The 12159-nt window shown below is 47.3% G+C and overlaps 1 protein-coding gene across 1 annotated transcript in view; it reads left to right on the forward strand.

Moving 5' to 3' along the window:
* Window positions 1–7494: 7494 nt before the first annotated feature.
* The window catches only part of TEX26 (testis expressed 26), a 37534-nt gene continuing 32869 nt past the window's right edge, over window positions 7495–12159 (forward strand). Inside the window, exon 1 of the mRNA XM_007958276.1 lies at window positions 7495–7555. Within this exon, the coding sequence (XP_007956467.1) occupies window positions 7495–7555 (61 nt within the window). The remainder of the gene's footprint in view (window positions 7556–12159) is intronic.

Consider the following 12159-nt stretch of genomic DNA (forward strand, 5'->3'; position numbering starts at 1 on the left):
GGACCAAACCACAACAGGAAGGACGCTGTACACTCCAGGGTCCTCCTTCCTGAAAGCACATTATGCCAGTTGGGTATTTCAGGTGAGCTCCTAGGAACCCAAACCCTAAACACAAAATTAAAGCAGCTTTCCTATCACCGTAATACACCATTACATCCATACAATGCAGCTATAACGGATGCTGCAATGGGAGACAAAAGCAACCCTCCTGTCCGCATATACAAACCTGCGTGCACGGATCACCACACGTGCTTACAATGAGGAAAATGCGTGGCCCTGGGCATCATTCTCCTTCCCCTGTTAAAAAGTCTCCCTGTATTATAGACTTTTGAGATCACAACTGATTATCCCTTCATTTATCTTTGAGACGTTATGTACTATTTTGTGGAATTAGAATTTTCTTAGCGTTCAATATAGAACTGATTGAATTTGCCACCGAGGGTGCGTGTCTTCCTTCCGCTGTGGTTCGTAGGCAGTATGTTTGCTTTGTAACCTGCCTAAATGGCCCTAAGAATTGGGGTTCGCTTCACAGCCTGAGAAGAAAGATCCTTTTGAAAAGCAAGTCTTTGGAGAAAAGAAACCCAATTTGATATTGATCCTTCGGAAAAAAAAAAAAAAGGAGAATGCTACTGAATAGCAGAAGATAAACATTGGTGATTAATTCAGTGAAAAATGAAGAGTGTTCCCAGTAAAATAAGTTCTGAACCATTGCAAACAAACCTTGGGTGGGTGTCAAATAAATGCTTCCCAAAGGAGACAGGAGAAATGCTATTCACAACAAATGACCAAAAAGAGATTTTTGAAAATAGATGGATTGAGAAAAGCCATCAGTAATTACCCCAGGAATAGATTAGAAACACAGAGGGTTTCTTTTATCTTTAGAAATGTCCCCCTACCCCCAGGTCAACTCTCTGTACCAAGGCATCCATCCACTTATTCAATATTCATTCACAAAAGCTTATTGATCACCTGTAAGGAGATACACTGTACTAGTGCTGAAAACAAGGAGCTCTGGTGGTGCAGTGCCTAAGGCATTTCACTGCTAACCAGAAGGTTGGCGGTTCAAACCCACCAGCCGCTCTGCAGGAGGAGGACTGGGCAATCTACTTCCATAAAGATTTACTGCCTCGGAAACCCAATGGCATCACTATGAATTGAAATCAACTCAATGGCAGTGGGTTTAGTGCTGAAAACAGTTTTATTAGCAAACATCACAAAATAGTGATATTGGGCAATCTTTAAAATGGATGCAGGTCTTCTCCTGGGTAAAGAAGACCCTGATCTGGGTATAAATCTTGGTGTAAGTGGACTAAGGAAGCTCTGGTGGCAAAGTGCCTAAGGCACTTGACTGCTAACCAGAAGGCTGGCGGTTCAAACCCACCAGCCACTCCTCAGAAGGAAGACTGGGCAATATACTCCTGTAGTGATACTGCCTTGGAAACCCAAGGAGGGGTCGCTATGAGTCGGGGCCAACTCGACGGCACATAACAACAACAACAACATAGAAAAATGACTAGAACATCTCCTTGCTTTCAAGGAGCTTTTGGTCTTATAAAAGGAGAAAGCCATACAAGAAAATAAGAATAAAATTAGTGCTATGAATAAAGCTCAAAAAGGAAGTCATTTAAGATGCTTAACACTTGTTTTGGGGATAAGATTAATAAAATGCACTTAACATTTGTAACGTTTAGTTTTAAGACAAATATAAAAACGAAAACCAAACTCACTGCCATCAAGTCAATTCTGACTCATAGCAACCCCCTTTGGGTTTCCGAGGAGGTAAATCTTTATGGAAGTAGATTGCCCAGTCTTCCTTCCGTGAAGTGGCTGGTGGGTTTGAACCAGCAACCTTCTGGTTAGCAGTCAAATGCCTTAGGCACTACACTACCAGAGCTCCTAAGACAAAGATGGAAGAACTGATTTTGCCAAGGGAGTCTCTGCTTTCAGTAAAATGGTCGCCTTGGAGGTTATTAATTTGTTCCAACAAGAATGCGCTTCTTGAAATTATCTACAAAAAGAGATTTTTTTTTCTCATTACCTCATGGTGACAGTTTTATTTTGCCCAACTTGACTGCCTGCTTTAATTATCAGCTTGATTTCTTTCTAGTGTTTCAAGTGCCCAATCTAGTCTCAAAAAGCAAAGGTCATCCCTATTTAAGAAATTCCGAACAGTGGTGGCTGGAGTATCATAAGCTTGTGAGGGGTCATCTAAGATGCACCTATTGGTCTCTCCTTGTCCAGAGCAAAGAAAAGTGAAGAAAATCAAAGACACATGGAAACAATTAGCATAAAAAAAAGACCAGGTTTACTGGTCTGATAAAGCTTGGTGACACCTCCAAGACTGTGGGCTCTAGTCACCCTTCAGCCTGGAATTGAACTCACTCAGGTGGTTTAACCTTCAGCCAAAGAATAGGTCTACAAGGTGAACATCTGCACCAGGTAGATACACTCCTTAGAACAATCAGCCCCGGGGGATCAGAAGGGCAACATTTGCACAGGGAGACAGCTCAGGGGGCAGGAACGCAGAGGACAGAAAGACACGGAAAAGGTAACCACAGGGAGGAAGTGGGAAGGACCTGTTACATTGTAGGGACTGCAGTGAATGTCATGAAACAAAATGCATAAGAACTGTTGAATGGAAAATGAACTTTTTCTACACATTTTCACCCAAATGCCAATAAAAAGCTACACAAGAAAGATTCAAAGGAATTGTGGACAGATTTCTGGTGGGAGTTTCCAAAGAATTTCAAAAATGCTTTAAGCATTGGCAGCATCATTAGCATAAAGGGTCACTTTGAAGAAGAGAAGGTTCCTTTGGATGTGTGAGTGATGGTACATTGCTGTCGGCAAGCGCTGTCGAGTGTGTCCCAACTCACAGCGACCGTGTGTACGACAGAAGGCAAACCGCCCGGCCCTGCGCCTCCTCCCAATCCTGCCTGTGCCGGAGCCCAGCGTTGCGGCCACTGTGTCTGTCAGTCCATCTCATTGGGGTCTTCCCCTCTTCCGCTGCCCTCCACTTCACCACGAACGGTGTCCTCCAGGGACTGGTTCCTCCTGATAATGTGTTCAAAGCAAGAGAGACACTCCTAAGGAATGTTCTGGCTGTACTTCTTCCAAGAAGTGCTTTTAATAGATTTCAAATGCGTTTTCATGCTTCATATTCACAACACGAAACATAAGTAACAAAGCAAGGCATTGGGCATTACTCGCTGGCTGGTCCAATCAGCTTAGTCCTTAAGAGTTCAGAGAGAAGAATACAGGAAGCAGATTGAACAAGCGTGGCCCAAGAGGTAGGTGACATTTAGACCCATCGACAAGGCTTTGATAGGGCCACCCAAGTGAACCTGCAGCTGTGTGTTTATTTGGAAGGAAATGGAAGTCAATTTGGTGAGTGGCCAGTTAGAAGTAGAGTTTAGAATTTATCCCATTCAACTGCATGATCTTAAGGAAGGAAGGGGAGCTCTGGTAGCATAGTGCCTAAGGCACTTGACTGCTAATTAGAAGGCTGGCGGTTCAAACCCACCAGCCACTCCTCGGAAGGAAGATGGGGCAATCTACTTCCGTAGTATTACCGCCTCGGAAACCCAAGGAGGGGTCGCTATGAGTCGGGGCCGACTCGACGGCACATAACAACAACAAGGAAGGAAAGTTGGGCAATCTACTTCCATAGAGATACTGCCTTGAAAATCCAAGGAGGGCTCGCTGTGAGTCAAGTCCAACTCCACGGCATGTAACAACAACAACACAAGGAAATAGAGACTGTCAGAGAACTTGCTGTTCTAAAGTTTTAAATAAAAGACCATTATGTCTATTCATATCCAAAATAGATGACATCGCTATTGTTGTGTTGTGTTGTTGCTGCGGTGGTTAAGGTTGTGTGTCAACTTGGCTGGTCCTGGTTGAGTGGCTGGGCAGCTGGATGTAGTTATTCCCCATGAGGAGACTGGCAATCAACTCCATGGTGGAATCTACTGTGAGCAGCTGAGTAGCTGCCTTAGGGATGTGGTCTGCTTCCCGTACATAAGGAGAAGCTTTGAGGAAGGTCAGTAGCTTTGGGCACGCTTGAATCCTGCATGTCGCCGAGTCGTTGTTCAGCAGCCTGCCGTGTTCTGCTGATCTTGGGACTCTTAATGGACTTGAATCAATGACCTGCTGTGTGCTTTGGTTAACGTCAGGACTGTGCCTTTTTACTTGTGGATGTTGGGCTTGTCAGCCTCAGCAGCCAGCAGCTGCCTAAGTGAAGGAAGCCTCCAGCTCCAATGGGCCAGAAGGAGGCAGAGCTGAAGCTCAAGGTCGGGGGGCTTTCACCCAGGCCCTAGAGCCTGGCACTTTGAACTCAGACTTCTAGCCTCCAAAACTATAAGAGAATAAACTCCAGTTTGTTAGAGCCATCCCATATATGGTATAAATTCCAAAACGGTTACCATGAAATCAGCTCCAATGCACGGTGACCTCTGTGCAACAGCACAACTGTTGCCTGGTCCTGCCCCATTTCTTGATCGTTGGTGAGCACCAGCCCACTGCTGCAGCTGCTGTGTCAACCCATCTCATGAAGAGTTTTCCTCATTTCTGCGGACAAACGTAATGTCCTTTCCTAGCAATTGGTCTTCCCAGATGACAAGTCCAAAGTAATTAAAGTCGTGCCACCGAAGGAACATCACTGTGGTTCATCTTCAACCTCTGCCAGGCTTTGGAGGCACCCGTATGTCAGTTCTTCCACGCACCCTTGGTTGGCTCCCTTTTTCAATTCTGCCAACAACTATTTCCCATTCTCCCCCTCGCTCGGCAGATGAGCTTGCCACTCACGTTATCGGGAGCGGTGGTCTCCAACTTGTGTGAGCTCGGGAATCATCCGGAGATTTGTGGAAAGGCAGGTTCCGGTTCCGTGCACGCATCTGGGATGAGCCCTGAGATTCCGCACCTCCACCCGGCCTCCAGGTGGTGCTGGTGCTGCGGGGGCTGGACCGCGAGCGAGGCTCTGGGTCTGTGCACCCTGAACTTGGCGGTGTGCTCACTGGGCGTGGGGCGCAGTCCTTCAGTCCATCCACCTTCTCCAAGCACCTGCTCCCTCCTGTAGCTTCAAGCTCTCTCTCCACCCGCTCCTTCCTCTTGGCCTGTGAACTTGCCAAGTCTCTCTTGGTTTAAATAATGGAGTCCCAGAGAGGTGCAACAAGTTAGATGCTTACGGACTAGTAACCTAAAGGTTGGCAGTTCAAACCCACCCAGAGATTCCTGTCCACCTGCTTCCAAAAGGGGGTCTCCATTAATAGAAACCAACTTGACAATTGTTGTTCTATCTGTTTGTTCACCTGACTGTCTCCTCTCCCCCAGGTACACCCTTGCTCCTTGACAGACAAATTTTAAGTGTTCCACACTGTCTTCTCCCCCTCACTACCCACCCTGCCTCTACTACTTCATGTCACATTCCCTACATAGGTGTGTGTGTGTGTGTGTGTGTGTAGATTGAAAGTTATTGTAATAATTTTAATACTACACAAAACATTGTTCCACCTCCTACTTTGGCAAGTAGCGACTAGAATCTTAAAAGCTTGCAAGCAGCCATCTGGATGCAACGATGGGTCTCTCCTCGTCCAGAGCAAAGGATTAAGAAAACCAAAAATTCATGGAAACAATTAGTCCTAGCAACTGGTACACCATACAGTCCTCAGCCTATATGAGTATGAGACCAGACGAACTAGATGGTGCCCAGCTACCACTGTCAACCACTCAGAGTCGGATCTATGTAGGAGATCCTAGATAGAGAGGGGGAACAATGTGGAACAAAACTCAAAATCATTTGGAGAAAACAAAAAAGAGGGGACCAAGTTTGCTGGTCTGATAGAGCCTAGTGGAACCACTGAGACTATGGCCCCTAGCTGCCCTTCAGGTCTGGAATTGAACCCACACCTGTGGCTTCCAGCCAAACAAAAGACAGGCATAGGAGTTGAACATTTACCTGAGGGAGATACACTCCTTGGAGAGAACAATCATGGGACAAAGAAGGGCTGCTTATGCACGGGGAGAAAGTTCAGTGGGCAGGAGTGCATGGAGGGATGGACACAGGGAAAAGGTAATTATTGGGAGGACGTGGGAGGGGAGCTGTTGCATTGTGGGAAATTGTAGTCAATGTCATGAGACAAAAAGTGTATGTGAACTGCTGTATGGAAAGTGAATTTGCTCTGTAAATTTTCACCCAAATCACAATGAAAAAAAAAAGAGAAAGTTATTGTAATAATTTTAATAGGAAACAGTTAACATTTAAACCATTCAGTACAGCTATTCTCAACTAGATGATTGTTGATCAATTCCTGACTCAGTGAGGCATATTGTATGTGTCAAATAAGAAACCCTGATGGTCCAGGGGTTAAGTGTTTGGTTGTTATTGCTGTTGTTGTTATGTGCCGTAGAGTCGGACCCTACTCATAGAGACCCCTCCTTGGGTTTCCACAGCAGAATCACTACGGAAGTACATTGCCCGACCTTCCTTCCAAAAAGTCAGCGGTTCAGTTCCATCCAGCGGCTTCATGGGAAAGATTATAGCCTGGGAAACCCTATGGGGCAGTTCCACTGTGCCCGATAGCGTCACTGTGAATTGGAATGGGCTCAACAGCGCACAGCAGCAGAAATAATGTGTCACACGGAGAGTTCTGGGCGGAGAAACGGTCAGTGTGCTGAGATGTTAACTGAAACGTTGGCAGCCCATGTTCACACAGAGGAAGCTCAGAAGGGCTGGCGATCAGCCATTGCCAGCCCTACGGAGCACAGTCCGACCCTGAGACACATGGGGGCCCATGAGTCAGAGTCGACCATGGCTACTGGTATGGGTCAAATTACAGTAACTGCCAAGCCTGTGAGGACAAAAGACCCTTCACGTCCTGTTCAAACACTTTCTAACATTCACAGGGATGGAGAGACACCTCAGTCTTTGGAAGTGAAAAAACAACGAAATCCACATTCACAATACAATATGGTGGGTGATGAATGCAATGTGGGGAAGAGAAAGGTGTGGCCAACCTCCTGGCCACCCTTAACCCCAAGCCCACTCTCCCCGCATCCCAGCCCCACCTTTTCCTAATCCATCCACCAGGATCACACCTCTGATGGGATGAAACCAACACAGAAACTCTCCTGACGGTTTTACTTACAAATTACTTGCCATCCTGCTCTCTTGCAAAGACACAGGACACCTTGTCCCACATTTGCCTAAGCTGAACGGATGAAAATTTCAAGGTGAACATCTGCAAGTACTGCTTGCGATTCAAATTCTTCGCCTTCCACATCCCCACGCGCCAGCCCGCCTGGGTAGGCCCTCTGCGCACGCACGCACGCACGCGCGCACGCACGCACGCACTCGCCACAGGCCTCAGTGCGCAGTGCCCCAGCGTCTCCATGGAGACGCGTCACAAAGTGGAGAGGTGCGCGCACGCGCGCCGCCTGCAGCGCCGAGTGGAGCTGGAGCCAGGGGCCTCCCCGCGGCGGCTGCTTTGGGGAAGAATGGCACAGCCTGGGCCAGAGGCTCTGTGCTCTTCTCAGTTTGACCGCAGGATTCAGCCATGTAAGACCATCCAGTCCTCGGGGAGGGAGTGTGTGCTGGCAAAGGGGCCGCCTTTGAGTCAGGGAGAACAGAGGGTGGGTGTTTCTGACCTTGACCCTCGACCTCTCTTTGCCCTCTTTGCTGCTAAGCCCCGCCCCCCAGATGTCCTTTTGTTTTAAACACCGTCCGGAAATGCCTGGTTAGGAGGGAGCAGGAGAAAGGCACCCTGGTGGCATAAAGGTTAACTATTCAGCTGCTAACTGAAAGGTTGGCAGTTTGAACAAACCCAAGGCTCCCAGGCAGAAAGACTTGGTGATCTCATTCCATAGACATCACAGCCTGGAAACCTCTAGGGGGCGGTTCTGCTGTCACGTGGGGTCGCTAGGACTCCAGCTGGACCCTTCTGGGAGAACAGGGCCCAAGACAGAGAAGGAACCAGAGATGGGGAAGCTAAGATGGGGACAGGCCAGCAGGAGTCCTGGTCCCCCTGCAATCCTAGGCGATGCTGGCTGCGTGGTTACTGTGTAGTCAGCCACGTCCCTGCCTCTCCAGTGACGGTAATGCCCCGTTGCAGCTGTCTAGCTGGGTAACTGTGGTCCCACCGCACTGCTACGAGTAGCCAGGAATCGTTCCATCGAAAATTCCCTAGTGTTGTGGTCCCAGGAGATGAACGGAATGCATACATTCATCCCATTGGTTATCTTTGGAGAAAATGAAAATAATTAGGACAAAGGCACTTAAAATACACAGCTTCTGAGCTGTCACATTCTGGTCACGTTTGGTTAATGTGATGGCACGGTTTGGAAAAGGACAATGCTGGTTGTACAACATGATAAACGGAAACTGTCAAGGAATCACTCCTGCTAAAACTACTCAATTGCAAATGTTTTGTGTATGTGTGTGTGTCTATATATATATAATTCTTTCTACAATAATAATAATAATAATAATAAAAGCTCAGCTTCTATATTATAAAGAGCTCTGGTGGCGCAGTGCCTAAGGCATTTGACTGCTAAGCACATGGTTGGCGGTTCAGACCCACCAGCCACTCCTTGGAAGGAAGACTGGGCAACCTACTTCTGTAAAGATTTCCCACCTCCCAAACCCGAAGGGAGTTGCTATGAGTTGGAATTGACTTGATGGCAGTGAGCTTGGGTTATTTTTTTGAGTTTTATATCGTAACAGAGTAAACAGGAGAACCAAACCATTCATAGATAGGCAGGCAAGCTGAACAGAGGTGGGACCACACCCAAGAATAATATAGGATTTGACACAGGACATAGCACCCCTATAGGACAAAGTAAAACTGTCCTCTAGGGTTTCCAAGGCCATAAATCTTTACAGAAGCAGCCTATCTTATCTTTCTCCCACAGAGCAGCTGGCAGGTTTGAACCACCGACCTTTTGGTTAACAGCCCAATGCTTTAACCACTACCCCACCAGAGCTCCTATGTACATATACTGCAAATGTATCCATGAATAGTAGAGCATAGAGTAGGCAAAATTATGAGAACTTTGTAGTCTTAATCAAACTTTTGAGGGAGTGAGTCACTCGGCCTGGGGACCCTGGACCATAGTCTTGGAGGACATCAAGGTCAATTGACACAACATAGTCCATAAAGACAATGTTCTACATCCTACTTCAGTGAGTAGTGACTGGGGTCTTCAAAGTCTGCAAGGAGCCATCTAAGGCGCAACTATTGGTCTCTTCCCTTCTGGAGCAAAGAAGAGTGAAGAAAATCAAAGACTCAAGGGAACAATTAGGCCAAAGGAGTACACCTGCCCCACAGGGTTTCCTTGGCTGGAATCTTTACAGATGGAGATGGATGACTTGGTGTTTCTTCTGTGGCACCACTGGTTGGATTTGAACTGCCCGCCTTTGAGCTCTGGTAGAGTAGTGCCTAAGGCACTTGACTGCTAACCAGAAGGCTGGCGGTTCAAACCCACCAGACACTCCTCAGAGGGAAGATTGAACAATCTACTTCTGTAGTGATACTGCCTCAGAAACCCAAGGAGGGGTTGCTATGAGTCGGGTCCGACTCGACGGCACATAACAACAACCCAACAACAATCTTTGGGTTAGTCATCAAGCTCAGACTGTTAACACCTCACAGGTGCCTCCCAGGGGAGACCAAAGAGAGGATGCAATCCCTTGCAATATCCCCACCTACCTGTTGGGTCTCATTCTCCCTTTCTAGCCACCCTTTCTTGATGTCCTTCACTGTTCCCACCACCCACCCACCCACTTTTCCCAGAAATGTTGGAGTCCTTCAAGATTTATCCTTCTTGGCTTACATCCTTTATGTGAGTGACCACATCAAATTGCAGGGCTTCAAAGGCCACCCAAAGGTGCTGATAACTCTGATCTTTATCATTAACTCTGACTTGTATCCTGCTTTTCTCATCAAGACCCTCAGCCATCTACCGGAGCATTCCATGTGGATATCACAGAAGGACCCCTAACTCACTATGTCCACAGTTAACATGCCTTGCCCCCCGTAAGCCTTCCAGACTTTGTGAGCTCAGTTAGGCAATGCCTAGCAACTCACATTAGGTGGCAGATGGACATCTTAATCTGAGCACCAGGTCTCAGGATTCTACCCCCAAAATTCCCTTCCCCTGGTGGGGTTCAAGACTCATCCTCCCTAAATGGAATATGTGTCCGATCACCTCCATGGACAAATGCCTACCTTGCCATGAGACCAGAAGAACTGAATGGTGCCTGGCTACCATTACTGGACATGTAGAGCAAGGATTCTATAAGAGAATTCTGATCAAAAGGGGGAGGAAATGCAGAACAGAGTTGCACATTCTCATGGAATCCAGACTTCCTAGAGCCATTGAGACTGGATGACACCCCCTCATAAAACTATTACCTTGAAACTAGTGGACCATGTGAACCTCAGCCTACATGACCATGAGACCAGAGGAACTAGATGGTGCCCAGCTACCACTGTCAACCACTCAGAAAGGGATCAGTCCAGGACATGCTGGATAGAGTGGGAGAACAATGTGGAACAAAACTCAAAATTATAAAAAAAGACCAAGTTTATTGATCTGATAGAGCCTGAGACCATGGCCCCAACTTAGCCTTCAGGCCAATAATTGAACTCACTCCCATGGCATCCAGCCAAACAACAGACAGACATATAGGGTAAACATTTCCACCAGGTACACTCCTTAAAGCGATCAATCACAGGAGAACAGAAGGGCAGTGTTTGCACAGGAGATGGCTCCGGGGACAGGAATGCATAGGAAGGAAGGACACAGGGAAGAGGTAACCACAGGGAGGAAGTGGAAAGAGAGCTGTTACATTGTGGGGAATTGCAGTCAATGTCATGAAACAAAATGTGTGAACTGCTGTGTGGAAAATGAATTTGTTCTGAAACATTCACCCAATTCCCAATAAAAATTAAAAAAAAAACCAACAAAACAACTATTACCCTATTAAAGGGGAAATCTGTAAACCCTGAACTAAAGCTGTCTCCTGAAGTCATCTTTAAATCAAATAGTAGTTTGGCCTAATTAGAAAAGAATGTCCACATTAAGCATTGTACTTTTTTAAAGAGTTCTCTCTATGTGATCGAACTGACAACAACAACTTGAAAGGATAGGTGAGAAATTTGGAGGGACAATGGTGAGTTTGTGTTAACAGTGGTGAGATAGTTTGGAAAAGTTGTTGAGACAGGTGGCATGACATGAAGAGTGTAACCAATGTCCTTGCATCGTAACATGTAGAAATTGTTGTGGTCTGTGTTTTGTTGTGCATATTTTCACACACACACACACACACACATGCAAAGACTGCTCCAGTCTTGACTATTACAGTAGCACTCTGTCACTACTCTGTCCTACGGTACCAAGTGTCCCCTCCAAAGAGTGGACCGGCTGTGTCACTTCCCACCTTTGTTCTGAAACTGGGATGAGGTTGACGGTGTCTCTGGTCACTGTTACGGATTAACTCTATTGGACAATTACTGTCTCCTGGTCACTTAGCCCTCACACTGGTTTCCTAGGGCTGCTGTCACGTATTACCACAAGCTGGTGCCTGAAAGCGACAGAAGTTTATTCTCGCACAGGTCTGGAGGCTAAACGCCTGAAATCAAGGTGTCAGCAGGGCCGTGCCTCCTCCAGACTCAGAGGAGAGTCCCTCCATACTTCCTTCACCTTCTGGGGGCTGCAGGCGTTCCCTGCCCTGTGACACGTCTCTCCAGCCTCTGCCTCCATCACGGGCCTCCTCTTCATTTGCTGGGGGCTCCAGGCGTTCCCTGGCCCGAGGCCTCATCCCTCCAACCTCTGCCTCCATCACAGGCCTCCTCTTCATCTTCTGATGGCTACAGGTGTTCCTTGGCGTATGGCCTCATCCCTCCAATCTCTGCCTCTGTCCTTTCATGTCCTCCTCCCCTGCGTCTTCTGGTGGCTCCAGCGTTCCTTGGCCTGTGGTGCAACGCTCCCGTCTCTGCCTCCATCCCCACATGGCCTCCTCCTCTTCTCTCTCTGCTTGTCTTCTCCATGTTACTCTGACAAGGACATTGCCATTGGATTTGGGGCCCACGGGACTAATCCCAGGATGGCCGCCTCTTCTCGAGAGCCTTAATTTAATGATACCTGCAAAGACCTCCCCCC

This window comes from Orycteropus afer, unplaced genomic scaffold (assembly GCF_000298275.1).
Source record: "Orycteropus afer afer isolate SDZICR_OR568_19922 unplaced genomic scaffold, OryAfe1.0 scaffold00902, whole genome shotgun sequence".
Taxonomy (NCBI): domain Eukaryota; kingdom Metazoa; phylum Chordata; class Mammalia; order Tubulidentata; family Orycteropodidae; genus Orycteropus; species Orycteropus afer.